General features: G+C 46.4%; 1 protein-coding gene across 2 annotated transcripts in view; it reads left to right on the top strand.

Annotated features, from left to right (window-relative positions):
* The window catches only part of RANBP10 (RAN binding protein 10), an 82,362-nt gene extending 61,749 nt beyond the window's left edge, over nucleotides 1–20,613 (top strand). Inside the window, exons 6-14 of one of the 2 annotated variants that reach the window (XM_074882117.1) lie at nucleotides 355–539; nucleotides 6,543–6,655; nucleotides 9,361–9,469; nucleotides 10,423–10,571; nucleotides 12,858–13,053; nucleotides 16,114–16,238; nucleotides 17,121–17,263; nucleotides 17,742–17,853; nucleotides 19,919–20,613. In XM_074882117.1, the coding sequence (XP_074738218.1) occupies nucleotides 355–539; nucleotides 6,543–6,655; nucleotides 9,361–9,469; nucleotides 10,423–10,571; nucleotides 12,858–13,053; nucleotides 16,114–16,238; nucleotides 17,121–17,263; nucleotides 17,742–17,853; nucleotides 19,919–20,049 (1,263 nt within the window). In that variant the 3' untranslated portion in view covers nucleotides 20,050–20,613. Of the gene's footprint in view, nucleotides 1–354; nucleotides 540–6,542; nucleotides 6,656–9,360; nucleotides 9,470–10,422; nucleotides 10,572–12,857; nucleotides 13,054–16,113; nucleotides 16,239–17,117; nucleotides 17,264–17,741; nucleotides 17,854–19,918 lie in introns of both variants that reach the window. The other variant, XM_074882116.1, reaches the window with a different exon arrangement.
* Nucleotides 20,614–21,539: the final 926 nt, after the last annotated feature.

The following is a 21,539-nucleotide window of genomic DNA, read 5'->3' as shown; positions in this document are numbered from 1 at the left end:
GATCTGTTGATTGAGATGATGCCCCTTTCACTTTTTTATTATTATTATTTGCTGGCTCTTGAACTTTGGTAGAAATTGCAGAAAACTAAGCCAGAAAGTGGACATGGCATAGACAGCAGTCATGGCGTCAGTCACAGACTGCTGGGGGTTTGAACCCATTGTTCTGCTGTATGCAATAACTTTTAATAACTGCACAGTAAGTCATGTGGTTCCTTGAGAGGTACTAAAGGGCTGTTCCCCCTTCCATTACATTTTTCAATTTAAAGAGCAGCTCTTTTGTCTTACCAAACCGTGTAACTGGAACCAGAAAGAGAAAGCTGGGTTTAATACAGGTTTCTTTTTCTTCCTTCCCAGTCAAATCTCTACCCTACAGTGGGTCTCCAGACTCCAGGAGAGATAGTCGATGCCAACTTTGGGCAGCAGCCATTTGTGTTCGACATTGAGGACTACATGAGGGAGTGGCGAGCGAAGATTCAGAGCACCATTAAGCGGTTTCCCATAGGAGACAGACTAGGCGAGTGGCAAGCCATGCTGCAGAAGTAAGTCTCTGTTCTGGTGTTCAGCTTCTTTCATTCTGTTAGGCTTTAAATACTTTTTTAATGCTAATTTATGCTTTCTCATGGCAAAAACTACCAGTCAGTGCATTTTGCTCAAATTGTTTTACCCTCTGTTTTGTTGTTTAATAGTCTTTCTTGTGTAGATTGCTGCTGTTTCAAATGTTAAAGATGGGAGAAGTTTTCAGCCAAAGACTGCATGAAAGCTTGTAGGAATGGAAGAACATACACTTTGAGATGATGCCCTGGGGGAGGGGGAGTGGAGAGGACACCATAAAAACTCTTAACATAGGAGAAAAGCCAGTATGTAAATCAGCTGAAATCAGAAATGAAAAAGCTTACACCAAAGGCTTCCAAACCCAACCTAACTGAAAACAGAGTTATGGCATTTTATAAATTTATGAATATTGAGTGCCTTTCTCATTGCAAAAACGGTTGAGTGGAACTTGATGAGAACAATTGACAAGAGTTGTCAGAGGTCAGGAGTATCTTCTGCCTGAAGAAAGACAGAGGTGACTTAAGTGTCCACAGCTTGGAAACAGATAATTGAGGGAGGTGGACTGTAGTTGTCTGTCAGTTATTTACACCATGAAGAGCATGACTAGAAAGTGATTATTCACTGTTTTTCAAAGCACAAGAATTGGAGAAAAAGAACCTTCTAGCTTATAAGCAAAATAATATTTTTTTCACTAAGTATGTAAAACTGTGGGACCTGCTGCTGCAAGAAGTTGTGGTGGTTTAAGTAGATTTTAAAAGATACACATTTAAATATTCACGGTAATTCATGGTGGCCAATTCCACAGTTATATTTGAACCCCCCAAGTCTATGGCTGTTGCTTCTATCTCTTATTGTTTATATCTCTGGTTACAGATAGCTCTGTGTTTCACCTTTTTATTATATTCTTTCCCTAAACACCTGACACTGGTCACTGCAGCAATGATTGCATCCATGTGATCGTTCTTGTTTTCTGCTAGTCTTGTATTTAGTTATTTGCAGATAATTAAGGGCAACCAGCAAAGCCTTTGAAAAAAGCAACTAGCAGAAGCTATTGAAAATAATAATTATAACAATAATATCCTTCTTCAAGAAAATAAGGAGCAGGAGGTCTGTAGAGCATTGCAGTATTAAAAGAGACCTTGGGGAAGATAAAACCATATCCAACTGAATTCTTTGCCTTTGTGTCCAGAAATCAGGTAGGTTGTCATGCTGGGACGCTTCTTTGTGAGGGACTTGGCAGAGGCTGTGTCTGGGATTGAAGTGTCTGTCAAAAAAAGCACTGGAAGAAATAGGTGAGGGGAAGTGGAGAAGGTCTCTGGGATTAGATACTTACCCAGAATCCTACCAGGACTCAAGGAGAAGACAGGTGAGCTTGTGGCTGTAGAACAGATTTTCTCTTCAAACTGCCTTGGGTCAAGAGAACGGGAGGATGGTGCCATGTTTCATGAAGGGTTTCACAAAATTCAGGCAGCGACAGGCTGAGACAACCTTGATGTCTGGCTTGGACAAATCCGTAGAAGCACTACTGAAGGGTAGATGCACTGGGCATGTGGAGAAATAGGACATGGGGTTTGCAAAGAGGAGCCAGCAGACACATGGATATGGTTCTTGGGCTGCTGTCTTTGCCTTGAAGTCCAAAAGGCTTTTGAGAAGTTCCCTTGCTGCAAACTAAGGGGGGACTGTGCAGCCAGAGGTTGATGGCACATGTCCAATGTGGATTATGAGTTGTTTAAAAGATAGACAAGAGAGGGAACAAGTGAATAAGGGATTGTCACTTTGGGAGGAGGACTTGGATGCACGCTAGTAGTGTCTGTGGTGTTGAGGGTGTTCAGAAATGGCTGGGAAGAAGGGACCCTTCAGGAAGGAATGAGATCTTTGGGTTATGATGAATCATTGCATGGAAATGTCAGCTCATTTTTTTGATAGCAAGCAGAAAAAAAAAATGCTAGAGAAAAAACAGAGGACAAAAATAATTCTGTCACTGTGTGAATATGTGGTGCACCCTTAATGTGAATACCATGTGATGTTTCCGTTCTTTCTCTCCAAAAGTACGTAGTAGAAGTGAGAAAAACATGGAAAGAAAACAAGGCAGGATGTGCAAAGATATGGGGTGGGTGTAAGGCGGGGAACAAATATACAGACCCACAGCGTTGAAGGATATGATTGTGAGGGGTAAGGCAGAAGTGTGAAAAAAGTATCTTGAATAGCCTTGAGAAGGTGGTGATGGAACAATTGTACTGCAAGAATTAAAGGGCATCAAGTGACCTTCTGTGACAAGGTGACCCACTTAGAGGATGAGGATGTTGTCTACCTAGACTTTAGTGAAGCCTTTGACACGTTTCCCACAGCATTCTCCTGGAGAAGCTGGCTGCTCACGGCTTGGACAGGCGTACTCTGGGTAAAAAACTCGCTGTGGTGAATGGAGTTCAGTCCAGTTGGTGGCTGGTCACAAGTGGTGTTCCTCAGGGCACAGTACTGGGGTCAGTTCTGTTTAATATCTTTATCAATGGTCTGGATGAGGGGATCGAGTGCACCCTCAGTACGATTGCAGATGACACCAGGTTGGGCAGGAGTGTTGATCTGCTTGAGGGTAGGGAGGCTCTGCAGAGGGATCGGGACAGGCTGGATCGAGGGGCCGAGGCCAATTGTATGAGATTCAACAAGGCTCAGTGCCGGGTCCTCATAAGATACCCTGAAACCAGCATGGATTCAGAAAGTGGCTGCAGACATTATTAGAAAGAAAAATCTATCAGAGCTACGATGTAGAGGATACAACCTCTAGGACGGGAGGTATCTGACCGCTCACTGGAAGCTGGAAGGGTTATGGGGAAAAGTATAATCTCATATGTGCCTTGTTCTTTATTTTTTTCTAGGTGTTTGCTTTTCCCAGTTAGGAGGTACAAGTACTGGGCTAACTGGGTGTTTGGTCTGACCCAGCATGAATGAGATGTAACACCTGGCATTGACCTTAATGTTAACTTTTATTCTGATATACTGGATTGTTGAGTTTGTGGGGTCATTTCACTCTGTGCAGCGCATCTTGTCAGGCTGTGGAAAGACAGGATCCGCTTCTGGAACATTTGCTTAGCAGCCAAAGAGAATGAAGAGGTTCACTGATGTTTAAATGGAAATACTTAGTTCCCAGTGCTCAAAAGGCAACTTGTTCAGAGAAAAAGTGTGCGCCCTGCATCTTTGAACATAAAAGCACCTGCATTGCGTGAGAGCACTGATCTTTCAAGCTTAGTTTTATGAATATGTTAATAGCACAGGTTGCTGCAGCACTTACCACTAAAGTGTTTTTTCCTTTCCCTGGTAAAACTGACCATTTTTAGCCACCCCATTGTTAAACTGAATATTTAGCCATGTTGGACCTTTCCTTTTATCACATGGTAACACAATTTCTTTGAGAAGCTTTGCTGAAAGACTGTGAAATATCTTTGGACAACCAGGTGGACTGCAAAAGTAGCTCTTCTCTGCCTGTTCCAGATGCCTTCCAAAGATGTCACCAAATAACCTATGAATTCCCTTTACAAAAGCTGTTGATTCTTCTGCAGTAGGACCAGTTTATTCCTGTGTTTGTTCCTTGTGTTCTCCAGAATTGTTTCTTCTGATGTGCATGGTGGAGGTGTCAGGGTCACCAGTCTGGAGTTCCTCATATCTCCTTTGGACTTCTTGTTAAGAATCAGCTTCATGTTTCCCATCTTCTCTCAGTAGGTGGGTTTAAGTCAGGGCTTGTACATCACATTAGGCATCCAGCTGTTTCAGGTTGGATCTTCAAGCTCTTGGGCCAATGTTTTCTCATCCTGTGGCTTTGTTAGGATTCCTATCTTACTTAATCTCCAACTGTGCAGCTAATCATTTCCTTCCCTTCAAAGACTGTCCTCCCTGACTGATCCTGAGAGGCATAGTCTTAGAGAGGCTGTCACTGGGGAAGGTTTGCTATAGGGAGTGCCTCCCTGGAAAGCAGAGGAAGAATTAGCCTGGCAGAATTTTCCATCTGTGTTGCACTCCTGGATTTGCTGTCACCGGAGAGGCTGATCTGACAAGGTTTTCAAGTGGTTGAAACCTTGAAAGGGACTCACGTGGATAACTTGTCTTCTTTGTGTGTTGTTACAGTCTTATAGGATCTCTCATCTTTTTAGCTCTTGCTATGAAGAATCTTGAGTAGGAGTCATCTGAGACTTGAGATCAGCTGGTGTGGTTGATTATGGGAGAAGGAATGGTGTAGGTCTCTATTTCTGATAAAGCAGGAGGACTCGACGTTGTTCGTTTCAGAATCTAAGTGGTACCAAGCAAAAAGAGGAGAACTTTGTGTAATTTGTACAGAGAAATGTGCAGCTGACTTCCGTTTCAAAGAAGAAAATCCACAAGCAGTACAAGCCTCTCTACCACCACCATGACCACTCTAGGTGAGAGAAGCACCCCTAGATGCAGCAACAAAGACAGCTGCTCGGGTGATTTGAGCACTTGTGCTCTCAACAAGTTTCAACCAGGGCTCCCAAACAGTAAAAGCTATTGCCTTGGAGAACCTGGGATTCCGAAAGGTTTTTGTATCTGCATGAATGTGTCACATAGGTCACAGCGGAGTGCGATAATGTTCCCCCAGAACTTCAGGAGAGGTACCCTGGGATGCAAACATGCTGCTGAATGTTTGAGGGTGTGCAGCACTGCAGTAGTAAGTAGCTGAGACACAACTGGTAACTCATTGCTGAAAATTAGCCTGGCGTAGTGACCAGGATGTAATACTGCTGTGTACCCACAGAGGGACACTTCTGTGATGCCATGGGCAGAAATGGCATAGGGAGGAGCTCAGGTTTTGTGCAGCTTTGTAGAGCATTTAAATCTTTGCAGCCTCTGACTCTGGCTACTGAAATACACTGAAGCAAGAGTTGGCTCTTCCCCTCTGTTCCTGCCAGCCTGGATCACTGTGTTCAGTGTCTCAGCCTGGCTGAGCCAGGGTGACCTGGCTGCTGTTTGACAGAGAGGGATACACTTTATTATGCCTGTCCGTACCATGCCAAGGGCAAAGGGCATGTCTTGTACCAACAGTGGTCAGAAGCACTTGTTTTTAAAACAAGTTTTAAAAATTACACACCTGCTTACAATGTTATGTCTGAAAATTATTGCTGACTCATAAACTACTTCTTTCTTGTACTGAAAGTAGCCAAGTTGAATGTGTGTTTTGAGCTGTGACTTGATCAGATCAATACCAGCTCAGCGTGAGAAGCCTGTTCTGAGATTCATCACTAGAAGCTTTGAAATCCTGTGCTGAATTTTTAGGTTTTGTTAAAACCCAGTGAACATTAACATTTGCTTGCCATATCCTGGGAAGGCACAAGTGCTTTAGAAACGGTCTGTTCAGAAAGACATTTTTGTTGTGTTTGTTTTGACAGTGATACTAACCCCTCCCCAACCTTTTCTTTTAAATACAACTTAAAACTGTGTTAATGTTTGTAAAATCAGTGCTGACAGTCTACTCTTTGTAAATGAGCAGATGAAAGTATCTGAATTTGTAGAATTCATAAGGAGATTCAACTACCAAAGATACAATTGCTGGCAAAATAAGTGATGGAAGAAACTCCTGACCAGAATCTTTTTCTTTTGAGATCTACTTGAAAGCCATGAGCCTCTCTGAAGTTCAGATTTTATGTCTATATATAGGATGTCACTGGCAGTAACGCAGTACTGAGCTCTTCCAAGTGGCCCTTGGACAGCAATCATTAAATAAATAAAAAACAGTGTATGCATTTGAAGTCTTAATTATTTTTTTTTCCCCTGTAAGGTGAATTTAGAGCATCCCTGCTGTCTGCTGAGGACGAGGTGCCTATCTTGTAAATTTACACTGGCCGGACCCAGAAGTAGGATCCTGGTTATGTCCTAAGCAAGCTGAGTTTGGTCACTGAAATTGCCACTTCTGTCGTGTTGATTTTTTTTCTCCAGTGTGATTACCCCATTTTACCAATGTCTCTTAATCTGTTTGTATTTTCTAGTATGGTTTCGTCGTATTTGGTTCATCATGGGTACTGTTCAACAGCAACTGCCTTTGCCAGAGTCACAGACACCACGATCCAGGAAGAACAGACCTCAATAAAGAATAGACAAAGTAAGTCTCTTGGGTAGTTGTTCCCAAAATGTGTCGTGCTGGCCATGTGTTGTCTTGAGGACTCTGCAGAGGAATGAAGTGCTGTGGAAGTAGAAAAGTGACTTCACGACAGTGCGAAGCTGTCCACAGCACACTGCTGACTTAGCGATGCTGCCTGTGGGTCACTAGAGCTTGGGGACCACTGCTGGGAGCACTTTTCCCATCATCACTGTGTCCTCTCCACCCTCTGCCATCTTTGCCTGAAGAACTGCCCTATTCTTTCCTTTGTCTGTCTGCTCTGAGAAATGACCTACATGCCTGGCAGTGTTGAGTATGCTGAGTCTTCTGATCAACTTGGTTAATTTTACTCAGTCTTGTTGAAAATGAATAGCTGAATCCTGGAAGAGATGAGGTAATTCTCAGCTTTGAGTCCAGCAGTTTCACACATCAGGCTCAACATAATATCTAGGGCAAAAGGTGCTTTCTGGGAGATAGTGCCAAATCAGTGGAGAATGGAATGATTACCTTGGACTTTACCTGAACTGAGATCCCTGTGCACCAGAGATCCCTTTGGATTTGGGTTCTTTGATGCAGTCTGTTGCAGCAGGGGCAGTTTCATTAGCATGGTCGCAAGGACCCAGACCCATCAATCTATTTTAACTACAGCTCCCAGAGTTAATGAGTCTTCCAGTCCCTTTGCACTTCTTGTCTTCAGGTGAATTTTTTGCATACGAAGGGTTTTGCAAATTCAAAGCCAAAGTGTTTAGCTCACAGTAGGTGAAGAATTTGTGTTCTGTGTCTGTTTTGGTTACTGCTGTTTTCTCTGAAGTGGCTCATCTCTCAGCTGGTAAGGCTGTAAGTGCTTTTGGTTCCTGCAGAATAAGGCTTGCAGCTTTCTCCTGCCGTACCTTTTTTTTTTTTTTTTAGCTTCTCTATTCAGAGGCTCAGAACATTGGTGTGTTTTCTGCATTCTCCTGGCTGTTGAATACAGGCTACACCCCGCTCTGTACATTTCCCTTCCCTTTGTGAACTGTTTCTCATGTGACTGTTACGTATCAGGAGCATCGTGCCCCTTTGTCGCTCGCTCTCCATACATTGCATACGCTTAGCCAGCATTCAGGTTCATTTGGGGACTCTGCTTAGTACCCAAAATAACTTGTAGTTGCTGCCCATTAGTGCTGATGGGCTTTGTGCTTTCCAGGTCATGCATTATGCAACCCTGACCCCAGCCAGTGTTCTTGCTGGTGTGGGTTTAATTGGTGAAGGCTTACGGAAGGCACGCAAGGCAGTGCAGTCTCGTTTGTCTGAGGACAGGTGACAAGGCAGATGGAGGGAAGGAATGTAGAGCTCTGAAGTTGGGGCTTAAATAAAAGGTGTGAGGAAAACACAGATGGGAAAACAAAAAGTGGGGAAAATTATAAAAGACGACGACATCTGTGAGAGTTGCCAAACAAGGCAAAGAAGAGAGCTGTCAGAAGCAGCGAGACGTGAAAACGGACATGCAAGTAAGTAGAAGAAACAGAGTGAAATGAAGGAGACTGTGCAACACACGTTGGTGTGAGAGCCATGTCTTTGGTTTTATCTTTCAGCTACAATAACAAGCAAATAAGCACTGAGAAGTGGGAGCCAAGACAAGTCATTGCAGATTGTTACCGGGGATTGCTAATGGGGATTACCAGCCTGGGCTTTGGACTGCTCATGACTTGCAAAAGTCACAGCCTGTTGTTATTACAGCCTCTGCTTGCAAAGCACCTCACAGGCAAACCAAAACCTTCTCTCTGTTGTTTGTAAGGAGTCCTGGAAAAAACAGAGATGGAAATGCAGTGCATTTTTAGTTTTAAGTACATTTAGGTTTAGTTTTAAGTACACTTAGAAAAAAAAAAAGTAAAATGTGAACCTCTGTAGAGCAGCAGCTTCTCTGATTGTTCAGGGATGGGATCTCAAGTCTTGCACTTGTGTCTTCTGACCCACTGAAGAAGCATATGTGGGACATGAACACCCAGGATGATAGATGGCTTCTGCCTTGTCTCTTTGCACCTCCTAGAAGTGTACAACTTGTTGAGCTGTTTCTAGCTTAGTCAATAGCTGAGTTTTGGAGCTAACTTACAGGTGCCACATTCTCATTGCAGGCCAAGCTCAGGTTACTTCTCTGGGAATATATTGAGGTGGGACTTGCAGGAACCCAGTTTTGTCGGTAAAATTGCTTCTGCTTAGAGCTAGGGGTATTGGGGAAGCAGTACTGTGCTATGGTTTAAGCCCACAGACCCCCTAAGAATACTCTGCTTATCTGATGCTCAGCCATACATATGCTTCCGAGTGTGAACCAGCCAGAGGATGTAATGTGGGGGTGACCTAGGGGCTTCTCCTCTGAAACTGTAATTTCCCCAGCAGCCTCCTTGCTCCCATCCAGCTCTCGTGTCTTGCTTTCTTTTCCATTGCTTCATAGCTCTGTGACTAAAGGACTAAAGTCCCAGAGCCCCCCACCCCAGTGCACCTACCTCATCCTTCAGCTCTTTCTACTCTTGGTGTTTCTGAGCTACTAACAGATTCTCCCTCATTTTCACAGGCTTTTCCTCACCCTAATCCATAATAAACAAAATGTGGTCCCCAGTTCTCCCTAGCCCTTGTGCAAGGTGGTAGTGGGGAGCTGTGTGGCGTACATGAGACAACTCTGGCCATTCTTGTTGGCTGGTCCTGTGTGTCAATAGGTCTCCTTTTGCTTTCAGGAATACAGAAGCTAGTATTAGCAGGCAGAGTGGGAGAGGCTATAGAAGCCACCCAGCAGCTCTATCCTGGCCTCCTAGAACATAACCCCAACCTACTCTTCATGTTAAAGTAAGTATGAATAGCTTTATACTCCCTAGTGCTGAAATGTGTAGATGAAGGAGAGAGGAAAGAGGCTGTCCAGCCATCCAGTCTGGCTGCACACCTTGGCCCGAATTCAAACTGCTCGATAGCCCTTCAGGAGCAGGTGGGAGAGGACATAGGTTCAGTCCTTTGCACAGTGCTTGTAGCAATGTAGATGTAGCCCTTTTGTTGGTGCTCAGACCTAGTATGGCTTTGCCTCGTGAGGTCAGGCGGAGGTGGATGAAATTTTAGCATCCAGAGGTGGATGACATCTTCTGGAGATCTTGCAACACTGGAGCGTGTGGCAGTCGCTGTGAAGGTTCCTAGAAAGGCAGATGTATGGAAGAGGCTATCTGGGGTAGAGACTAAAGGAAAAAAGTGCTTATGTGGCCCAGTTCTCCCAGCTGTACAGAGTGTCTCTCCCCAGCCTCCTGAGACATATAAGGATACCAGTAAAGCTAAATGAGGAGCTATCCTCATTGTCACTGTGGATATTGCATTTATTACCCTTCCTTCTCTATTTTCCATTGGCCACCAGTATTTCTAAGTTGATGGAGTAGCGGGGGAGCTATAATGTTTGGCAGATTTAGTATTTTCTCCCTGAAAAAAACCCCACAATTGAATTTTGGAGTACCTGCAGAGGTGGTGGAGATGAAAGGAAGAGTTTCTTCTTAGCACAGTGGAAATAAACTTGCGTTTTGGGAATGTCTCAATGTTCACTAGCATCAAAGTTGCGGTTTCTGAACATCTTCCTCCCGTAGCGTTATCAGAGCACTTGCAATACAAAGGTACCAGGAGTCTGAAATGTGCTTTTGAAAGCCAAGAAATTTAACTCCTATGCAGTTTCTAGGACTTCTCCACTCAGTAACTAAGGAAACCTCAATGCAGAGCATCCTGGTTGTCACGCACCCTTTTCTCCTTCTTCCCTCCTATGAAATCAGGTGTCGGCAGTTTGTGGAGATGGTGAATGGGACAGACAGTGAAGTACGTTGTTTCAGTGCCCGCAGCCCCAGATCCCAGGACAGTTACCCCGGGTCCCCCAGCTTAAGTCCTAGACATGGATCAAGCAACTCACACGTTCATAGTACCGGTAAGTGTGTTTTCTGTGTCTCCTAGAGTAAATGTCAAAGGTGGACATGGTTGTGTATGACATTACCTGCTACTTTCCATGCATTATTCTATGAAATGTTTCCCAGAAAGAGTGGTCAGAGAGTGGAATAGGCTGCCCAGGGAGGGGGTGGAGTCCCCCTCCCTGGGTGTGTTTAAGGGTCGTTTGGATGAGCTGTGGGGGGATGTGGTGTAGGGGAGAACTTTGTAGAGTCGGGCTGAGGGTTGGACTTGATGATCCCGAGGGGCTTTTCCAACCTGAATGATTCTATGAAATTGTCCTTTCCTTTCTGATACCCAGCTGAGAGGACATACTGGTATCATGTCTGTACTGTTACAGAGTTGGTTTTGCATTAGTTATTTTCCACAGACAATTGTCTGCAGAGCAGGTTTTTTCCAGAGTAAAGAAGCTTTTGAAGGTGGCCTTCTAGTGATTCAGTGTTTCACTGACTGAGCTGCAAGAAAAAACCAAAGCTTGCTTCCTTTACCTTGGAGTCTGCAACAGAATTGCTTTCCAGTAGGAATCAAGCAGAAAATGCACCTTTCTGGCCAGCTGAGAAAAAGATTAGAGGGATGCCTTGCATGAAAGCTTCTCCCTCCCGCCATGGACTTTACCTTGCAATCTCTAAACATGTGAGAAGGGAACAGTTCTGTACCTGCAAAACCCATCTCTGGAGCATCAACTCCTTGCAGTTTGGGAAATTAAATTAGGATTTGAAGTGGAAAGAACAAGATAAAGCAGGACACCTAAGATATCTTCCTAGATAATTTTTGACTATGGCTTTGTAGATGGAATGGGCCAGGGAGTATGACCTGCAGAGCCCCTGAAAACAATCTGAGCTGCTTCCTTGAGCTGCTCACAGCCATCCGAGTGTATTTTGTTTTGGTATTCCACTGCTGCTTGTGACAAACTGTGGGCAGGCAAACATTTAAGGGAAAGGAAGACAATTACTTGAATGCCTCCAAGCTGTCACTCACCTTCCCAAGCCAGTGTATCTTTGTTTCCTATATTGTGCTGTGAGAAACCCTGGGTATGTTTCTCTGGCTTGAATGATCCCATCAGTCCATAAAAGCTCTTGGTAATTCCCGTTGTCAACCAGGAGATGCCTAGATTAAAAAAACCCTGCGATGCAAGGCAGCATTCATATATATTTGTCTCCGTACATGGGACATCACCTTGCACAGTTCCCTCTGTCAGACGTACTTTCAAAATAATGATCATTTCATCAGTGCATGTTTCAAAGATTAAGCAGAACTGTTGTGCACAGTCTACTGCATCTTTGTCATTAAAATGCACAAAACCAACAAAGATGTTGTTTGAATGTTTGTGTTGTCGTGATAAAAATATAAATAAATTCCCTAGCTATAAATAGAATTGTGGGATCAGCTGATGAATTTGGATGTATCACCATCACTTCTGGAGGAACAGCCATGCCAGGTCACATCATCTAACCAAGATCCTGTGGTCAATATTGGTTGCCTAGGGAAGAATATATGAAGAAGGCAAGCCCATAGTGAGGTCTTTCCAAAATATTATTTAAGCCCCTAATGATTTACAGTTGTCTTGGTATTAAATAGCCCCTGTGAGTTTAGCCAGTCTTTCCTGAAGCTGTATAAAACCTGTGGTAATGACCAAAGGTTTGTGTCCTGTGTCAGTGAGTTCCACAGCTTGATAGGCACCTTTTGTGTGGGAGCGGATGAGATTTCAAGCCTGAGTCTCCTTTCAGTTCTCCTAAATGAGGAAGGTTAGCTTGTGATTAAGAGAGTTGTTGTTATTAAGTGTTGTGTGAATCAGGTGTATCCCTAACGTAAGGTAGGTTGTGGAATGCCTGGGAAGTTCTGCTTGCAAAAAGTACTTGTGGCCCAGTTTTCAGCTGTGTTTTCATAGTTTTCCTGGATAGAGGGTTTATGAGAAGTATTTGGGTTTGTGAGGAGAGAGTTTGTGAACTTCTTTACAAACCATCCATGCTTCATATTTCAACAGTATTCTCTGTACTTGGTGAGCTGTTTCTGCCAATCTCTTATTTACAGCTCATTGTTCGAACTTCCTTAAGCTCAGATGTCGCTGGTGAGCAGTAGGGTTCCTTCCATATTCATTTGTGTTTTCTCTAAACCCCATTGAATTTAAGAACGATGAATCATAATTTAAGATCTTCAGTCTTATTTTGCTTTCTTCCTTTGGGGCCTGCTCTCTTGCTAAATTGTTGACTTCACAATAGAGTGATACTGTTGGTATGGTCTCATTTTTCCCTTTCTTCTTGACTTTCAGGAGCAGATAGTCCAACCTGTAGCAATGGAGTCATGTCCACAAAAAGCAAACAGAGTCACAGTAAATATCCAACACTGAGTTCATCATCTTCATCTTCCTCCTCCTCCTCCCCCTCATCTGTGAACTACTCTGAGTCCAATTCTACAGATTCTACCAAATCTCAGCAGCACAGTAGTACGAGTAACCAAGAAACCAGGTATTTTTTTTTTCCTTTGTAGATGCCTGAGGAGGGTGAGATGGTGGAAGAGGGCTCAGTCTGCTTTCTGAGGAGCCAGAAAGACATCTCTCCTGCTCTTTTGAACAACAAAATAACTCTTTGTATCTACAAGGTCACTACTATTCCCAGCAGACACAAGCCTGTTGCAGTTCCCCTGCTCTGGCTCAGTCTTGGAAGCTCATCTTGTAAAGAATATTATGATGCTCTTGTTTCAGGCACCAAGCTGTCCCATTAAACTGATGCCGTCAGAGCCCAACACGATCGTTTGCATAGAAGCTCTCCTGTTGAGCCTGGTTTTGTTGCTGCTGCCTCAGCCAGTCGATTACTGCTGCTAAGAAGCTTGCCTGCCCTTTAGTGGGTGAGGCAGGAGCTCAACTCTTTACTGGGTTTGTGCATTGCCCTCTTGAGTAATTTTCTTGGCTGCCTCTACCTGTTGCCCAGTTCCTTCCAGATGAGCCTCTGAATCAGCAGTAATTTGTTTCATACTTCTGACAGCAAGTCAGACCTTTAGAAACCCTCCCTTCTCCAAGAAGCCATAGGTGGTCCAGGAGAGTGGTATAGTTACTACTGCATTTACTGGAGCGTGGAGCATATTGAGCCGTGGTGAGAACTGAGCTTCCTTTGGGCTCGCTATCCAGGTTGGTGTTGCAGGGCTGTGCGAGGCCTTGCTGGAGCAGAGGGTATCTTTGTGGTTAGTAGAATCTCTTGCTAATTGCAGCTGGCACTCATCCTCTGAGTACTGTGCTGAGCACAGTTTGTAGTCTCTATCGTGTCCTCTTGAGAGCCATACAGAATCACAGAATTGTCTAGGTTGGGAAAGACCTTGAAGAGCCTCCAGTCCAACCATCAGCCTAACATTGACAGTTCCCAACTCCACCAAATCCCTCAGCGCTGAGTCGACCGTACTCTTAAACCCCTCCAGGGATGGGGACTCCACCACCTCCCTGGGCAGCCCATTCCAACACCCAACAACCCCTTCTGGAAAGAAATGCTTCCTAATATCCAGTCTAAACCTTCCCTGGTGCAACTTGAGGCCATTACCTCTGGTCCTGGAGCTTATTACTTGGTTACAGAGACTCACTCCCCCTCTCTGCACCCTCCTTTCAGGGAGTTGTAGAGGGCCATGAGGTCTCCCCTCAGCCTCCTCTTCTCCAGACTAAACCCCCCCAGTTCCCTCAGCCGCTCCCCATCAGACCTGTGCTCCAGACCCTGCACCAGCTCCGTTGCCCTTCTCTGGACACGCTCGAGTCATTCAATGGCCTTTTTGGAGTGAGGGGCCCAAAACTGAACCCACTCATGGAGGGGCGGCCTCACCAGTGCCGAGTCCAGGGGTAAGATCCCTTCCCTGTCCTTGCTGGCCACGCTAGTGCTGACACAAGCCAGGATGCCATTGGCCTTCTTGGCCACCTGGGCACGCTGCTGGCTCCTGTTCAGCCGGCTGTCAATCACCCCCCCCAGGTCCCTCTCTGACTGGCAGCTCTCCAGCCACTCCTCCCCAAGCCTGTAGCGCTGCTGGGGGTTGTTGTGGCCCAAGTGCAGCACCCGGCATTTGGCCTTATTGAAGCTCCTCCAGTCGGCCTCAGCCCATCGCTCCAGCCTGTCCAGGTCTCTCTGCAGAGCCTCCCTACCCTTGAGCAGATCAACACTCCCACCCAACTTGGTGTCATCTGCAAAGTGACTGAGGGTGCACTCGATCCCCTCGTCCAGATCATCAATAAAGATGTTAAACAGGAGTGGCCCCAAAACCGAGCCCTGGGGGACACCACTCGTGACTGGCTGCCAACTGGATTTAACTCCATTCACCACAACTCTTTGGGCCCGGCCATCAGCCAGTTTTTTACCCAGCAAAGTGTGTGCCCATCCAAGCTGTAAGCAGCCAGTTTTGCCAGGAGAATGCTGTGGGAAACGGTGTCAAAGGCCTTACTGAAGTCAAGGTAAACAACACCCACAGCCTTTCCCTCATCCAATAAGCAGGTCGCCCTGTCGTAGAAGGAGATCAGGTTTGTCAAGCAGGACCTGCCTTTCATAAACCCATGCTGACTGGGCCTGATCATCTGGTTGTCCCGCATGTGTTGTGTGATGGTACTCAGGATGAGCTGCTCCATCAGCTTCCCGGGTACCGAACTCAAGCTGACAGGCCTGTAATTTCCTGGATCATCCTTCCGACCCTCAGCACATAACTGAGAAACACTTGTTCAAACTCAATTTACCAGAATCATTTGATAATGCTGGATTTATGATTTCTTTTTAATGTAGAGGCCAAGTCCCAGCAAGATTTTCTCATCATTTCAGTTAATCAGCAATCTCATCCACACTGCTGTCTTGAACACTTAAGCCTAGAGCCCCTGTGTTCTGTATTGCACTTTTTGCAAGGGTTGATGGCTTACCATAGCCAAGATTTCCCTCCTGTTTAGTGTGTTAGTATGTTATCTGTTGTCTGGCTGCTGTTCACTGTCCCAGATATAACTGCTTCCTGAACGGAAAATGGTAAGCACTCTGCACCTGTAATAATGACTGGTACTCTTGGAACAGAAACCTGTTTCATAAATTGTCTTCAGAAGCCTGCAACAATTTTTGCTACACTGAATTAGCCCATCTGGCTCTCTGTAGCCCAACTGGCACTTTTTCTGGTCTACTGACCATTGCTGGGCACCATTGTAGAGAGGTTGGTGCTGGTCTCTTCTCACAGGTGATTAGTGACAGAACAAGAGGGAACGGCTTTAAACTACAACAGGGGAGGTTCATACTGGACATGAGGAAAAATTTTTCCCAGAAAGAGTGGTCAGAGAGTGGAATAGGCTGCCCAGGGAGGGGGTGGAGTCCCCATCCCTGGGTGTGTTTAAGGGCTGTTTGGATGAGATGTTGGGGGATGTGGTGTAGGGGAGAACTTGTAGAGTAGAGCTGATGGTTGGACTCGATGATCCCAAGGGGCTTTTCCAACCTGAGTGATTCTGTGATTCTGTGATTTGGCATCTGAGCTCTTCATTTCTTCCCTTTCTAATTTAGACATATGACCTTTCTTTCCTCCTTTCACCTTAGTGACAGCGAGATGGAAATGGAGGCTGAACATTACCCCAATGGAGTCCTGGAAAATTCATCCACCAGGATAATGAATGGCACCTACAAACATGAAGAGATCCTGCAGACGGATGAATCCAGCATGGGTAGGGCCTCAGAGGCAGGAGGGGTAAAGGGAAATAGAAAGAGCTGGTATTGAACTGTGGGGAAAAAACATGAACTTTGAGTTTCTTTCCCTACCCCAGTGAATGAAGTTCTCAGGATGCCTGTTTCATGGGGAAAATGAATCTGTTCTGGAACTAGAACTAGGTCTGGCTTTTCATAGTCTTGCAGCAGTGCTGGTGATGTTGTGGAGCAGGGAAAGCAATAGGAGTCAAAGGTTTGTGGAGCACTGGCCCTGAATTCCAGCTCAGAGCAGTCCTGGCACTTCTGCCAGCTGAGGAACTGAACCAAGCTGTGAAAGGCTGGCTGATGTCCAGCCACAGCGTGCCCTCTGCACAGTGTGGTCAGCTACAACTGTCTTGTTTGTGGATGTTTTAGTCAGGAGGGAGAGGATGAATCAGCTACACTACCTCTGAAACTGGGGATTCCTCCAGTTACAATGGGTCCTGTGGCCACCTAATACTGGGAGGTTGGTGTTAGCATCTCTGACTGAAAGTTTTCTGTGCCGAGGATTTTTTAGACCAGGGATTTCCGTGTTGTGTACGCTGTATTACACACATGAAAGGGTAACACAGCTGGAGTTGCAAGCTCCCATGATTTTATCAGAAGACTTGATTTGTAGGTAGTTCTCAGGCATTAAACAAATTGAGCTCAAGTTTTCCCTGTACCTAACAGGTGCTACGAAAAAGCTAGTACTGGCTGTTGCAGTGTAGGGATCACAAAAACCTTCCACTGGGATAAACTTAGAGCAGGGACCAGCTATCTGTGCCAGAAGGGAAAGGAGTTTATGGGTAGCATGACACAGAATAGGCAGTGGTGAGGAATGAAAGACGATTGTTACTTCTCCGCTGCCTTCCCTCTAGAAGACAGCTGCCCCCAGAGGCAGCTCTGTGGAGGGAACCACGCTGCCACGGAGCGAATGATCCAGTTTGGACGGGAGCTGCAGATGCTGAGCGAGCAGCTTTGCAGAGAATATGGGAAGAACACAATGCACAAAAAGATGCTTCAGGTAAGCCTGGGCCTTGTGCTGCATCGCAGCAGTTCTCTGGGCCAGGAGTGGGGTTGCGGGTTCTCTTGCAGAGCTCTGGGTGGCCCCCACTTCTGCACCTGGTGAGGAAGAGGGGGCCTGCATGGGGATCAGAGGTTGAAACTCAGTGAGCATAGAGCATCTAGACCCAGTTCTCAGCACAGGAGAGAAGCAATACAGCTCCTGCCTGCCTTCGCTCTTCTTCTCTCCAGGTGACACTCTACCTGCCTTCCCGTGCTGGCTACCCTGCCAGATGGAGGGGGCACCCTCTTTAATCTACTATCTTGATGGCCCAGTGTGGTCCCTTGCTGCCAAGAAGAAAAGGGCCGTTTCTTTTCAGGAGGTAGGCACCTGTCACCTTGGCGATGGCAGGAGGTGCCCCGGCTGATGGACTTGGCAGTTTTCCTGTGCGTTTGCAGCCATGCATGACCTTACTGTGCCTTTCTGTTCTCTCATACAGGACGCATTTAGCTTGTTAGCTTACTCAGACCCTTGGAACTGCCCCGTCGGTCAACAGCTGGACCCAATCCAGAGGGAACCTGTGTGTGCTGCTCTTAATAGTGCTATATTGGGTAAGGCCTGGTTCCTATGTGAGCTCTACCCACTGGACATACCTGCTTTCAAGGTTTGTCCTGTGGCAGGCAAGCCTGTGAGCGTTAGGAAAAGTTCAGAAATACTTGTGTTTAGCTTTTGCCTCTCTTTCTGTTGCTGGGGACTGACAAGGCAGTGATGCAGGAAGGCAGGCAGGAGGGAAGCATGCAGAGGACAGATCCACCTGAACTAATCTTTTGGCTCCCTTCCTTGGGTCTTCCGCAGTGCTGCTTCCAAGGACGCTCCTCAGGATTTTCCTCCCCTGCTTACTGAAGAAACCAAGATCTCTTCAATGCATTTCCTGCCCCTCTTTCTTCTTGCTTCAAACCCAACTGAATCAGTTCACTGGCCTTAGCAGCAAATCTGCTGTTTGGGTTGGCAGTTTTGTCCTGGCATCATCCTGCTTTCTGGCAGGGAATGCAGTTGCTCTGTTGCAGCAGCTCATAAGTGAAGCAGGTTTCTGTAGTGTTGGCTCTAAAGCAGTTACCTCCAATCTCATGTTTGGGCATGCAGAGTTAAACGGGTCTGTCTTCCCTTCAGATATTGCCTCTGCATGTTCCCATCATGTGCTATGGCTGCTGGAGCCCAGAGGGCCTGGCTGCCTGCAGGAATCGGGGCTGTGGTAATGGTCCAGCCCTGTTGCTCTTTCCCTTCTGATCTTAAGATGAGAGGAGCCCCCTCTGTGTAGACATCTGGTTATAAGTTGGTTTTCTTCAGCTAGCAAGACAGCTCCCCTTTTTCTGATGAGCTTTGCTCTTTGTGTCAGCAGGATGGATGATGGTTGCATCCAGGTATGAGCAGTCTCTTGCCCTCCTCTGTGTCCTCAGAGCTGAACGTTTATGCCTGCTCTTCCATTTTCCTTAGACAAGACTGTTTCTTGGCCCAGCAGCTTGTTTTCATTTACTTTCCTGTCTTGAACTTGGCATAGTAAATGCAGTAGCTTCCCTGATGGAAGAAGTCTTGTGCTTGCAGTCAATGAGTTGCCATGTCATTGCTGACACTCCTGGCATCTTCAGCTACAGAAAAATCCCATGGTAGAGAAATATAGTAATAATGAGGTTACGGCCTGCCACCAGTCTGCAAGAAAGAGATTGATTCATTCTAGGCAGGGCCCTTGATCCTGTCACCAGACGTGCATGTGCTGTGTCATTGCTCAGGTAACTTCACCGGACACTCCGCGGTCTGGTTTAGCTCAGTCCCTCCATAGCCGGCTGAGCACTGGCAGCTTCTATCTCGGGAACCCACGCGCCTCACGTTGAGTGTGCCAGAAGGAGATTTAGAGATTATATTCTGGGGGGAAGGAACAGCTTGATGGACAAATCCGTGAGGGCTCCTGTTCTGTCTGAGTAAAGGAACAGAAATTACATGGTTTGGGAAAGAGAGACAATCACGATGGGCAAGTGTTCAGCAGGGTGGCTCGGTTCTAGCCGTTGTTCGTCCAGTGCTTGAGGAGCATGGACAAGTTGCTGAGGGGTGTCACCAGGGAGACATGAAAGATGGTGTCTGGATGTGCTTCGTCACACAGGTCGCAAGATACCTTGTCTAGCTGAGTTGAGGGTTCTCTCTTGCATACCTGGCAAACGTGCAGTTGAACAGAAGCAGTAACCAGTGAGCGAGTTTGGACTTCAGTGTAGACTTGCACAAGTGGGAGAGAGGGAGAGGTTGCCTCTTGCTTGGTGCCAATTTCTTCTGCCTTTCCTTATTCTTCCACGCTTTGATCTCTCATGCTTTGAGGGTTTTCTGGCAGACAGTGAGGCAGGAGCTCCGCTGCCTTTTTCTTGCTCTGGCCACCGCAGCAGCACTTTCTCAAAGGCCCTGATGAGACGTTGCCCCACGTGGGACATGTCGTGGGTGGTGGGGTGTGCGGCGGAGCAGCGGTGCAGAGCCAGCGGTACTCAGGAGTAGCTTCCTTCCAGAGCCAGTGCCTTCTGCCAGGGGTGCTGGGCTTGGTGCCCAGGTGGGACTGGAGAGGGACTCAAGTGCAAGGTGAGCCACTACGCAGCCAGGGCACCTCTTCTAAACAGATTTCTTTTTTTGCCCCCACAGAATCTCAGAACCTGCCAAAGCAGCCCCCGCTGATGCTTGCCCTGGGCCAGGCCTCGGAGTGTTTGCGGCTCATGGCTCGCGTGGGCTTGGGCTCCTGCTCCTTTGCCAGAGTAGACGACTATTTGCACTAGCCACCAGAGCAAGATGGAGTTGACATCGTTGAGTGCTGCCCTTCACCCTCCGTTGCTGCCACTCTACACCACCACCTCGTTCGATAGCCTGACCTCCCTGCCACCAACACCCCCTCTAGCACACACACACACACTGCCTGTGAAAGGATTGAGTGAGTTCCTCACTGTGTGGCTATTCCTGACCCCAGGAACGACTGGCAGATCTTACCTGTCTCCCCTCCATTGCTGCGGCTCCAGCGGCACTCAGTATTTCGCTGGTTATTCTAATGTAGCGCCTTCCGATGTAGGGATTTCTCTTTATTTTGATTTGAGTTGTTTCTCATGGATCCACCAATATTTTATCTGGAGAGTTTTGCTGAGCTGGTTTCTGCTGATTTACTGAGGAAGCTCATCAAGTTGGTGACAGCTTGTTCTTTTCTTCCCTTCTCCCTCCATCGTGCACATACAGCATCATCTTCTGTGCTAGTTATCTGAACTCTTCTCGCAGTGGCAGTTCAGAGGGATTTTTTTTTTTTATTTTATTTGAATCCTGTTTATTAAAAAGGTCTCTTCCACCTCCACAAAGTCACTGATGTATTTATTGCCCACAGACTCGGTCCCAGCCATACACATCATACAACCCCGCAGGAGACCTGGTGAGGTAGGTCCTGTCACGTGCTAATGATGGGAATTGGAGGAGCTTCCTGGTGCATACCTCTCTTAAGAGCACAAGGCTCTCAAACACTTGTCTTTGTGAATGGAAAGAGTAGAAGACCTGACATTGCTTATGTTAGTGGCTGGACCATAGAAGCATCTCACAGCCCTGAGAAACAGGTAAATCCAGCTCTTACAGCAGCTAGAGGGACAGAACTGACGAATAGGAAGTCATCTACCGCTGTCTTGGTAGAAGCAGGTCATGTTAGCCTGCAAGAAACGTCTGTGGGTGCTGCCCAGCTGGGCTGTCAGGTTTTGTGTTAAATCACAAACCTCCCTTTTTCTCCATCTAGGAGGGCTCTGTCACTGAGACTCAAAAATAATAGTATTTACTGACCCCTCCATGTAACACTGATCTAAATGAGCACTTCTAAATCTTGGAAGTATCTTGAGAACACTAGTGGGAACTGTGTTTACCCTTGCAGGTTGCAGGTTAGGGTCAGCTTTGTAAGGTCTGAGCTGGTCAGAAGGGAGCAGCAATGTTTCTTTAAGGATTACTAAGAAAATTATTTCAGTTTCAGGCCCAAAAGTGACCAGCAAGGATCTGTGGGTGAGTAACCTCCAAGTAAGATGGACTGATGTGTCTCTGCTGCGGTATGTATCAGGCCCAGGGACTCAAGTGCTGCTAAGCCTTGGGCATTCAAACCACCTGCCTGTGTGTGTTTCTGAGTGTGTATTTTTAACTGGCAAGGCCGTGTAGCAGGGCTGCGTGCTTTGCATCCTCTGCTGTGCCCTTAGGAGACCTCGGGTTCAGTCTGGCCGCACGGGAGGAATTGTAGTTCTGCACCAAATGAATT

Source organism: Strix uralensis, chromosome 12 (assembly GCF_047716275.1).
Source record: "Strix uralensis isolate ZFMK-TIS-50842 chromosome 12, bStrUra1, whole genome shotgun sequence".
Taxonomy (NCBI): domain Eukaryota; kingdom Metazoa; phylum Chordata; class Aves; order Strigiformes; family Strigidae; genus Strix; species Strix uralensis.
This window is presented reverse-complemented; position numbering and strand designations above follow the sequence as displayed.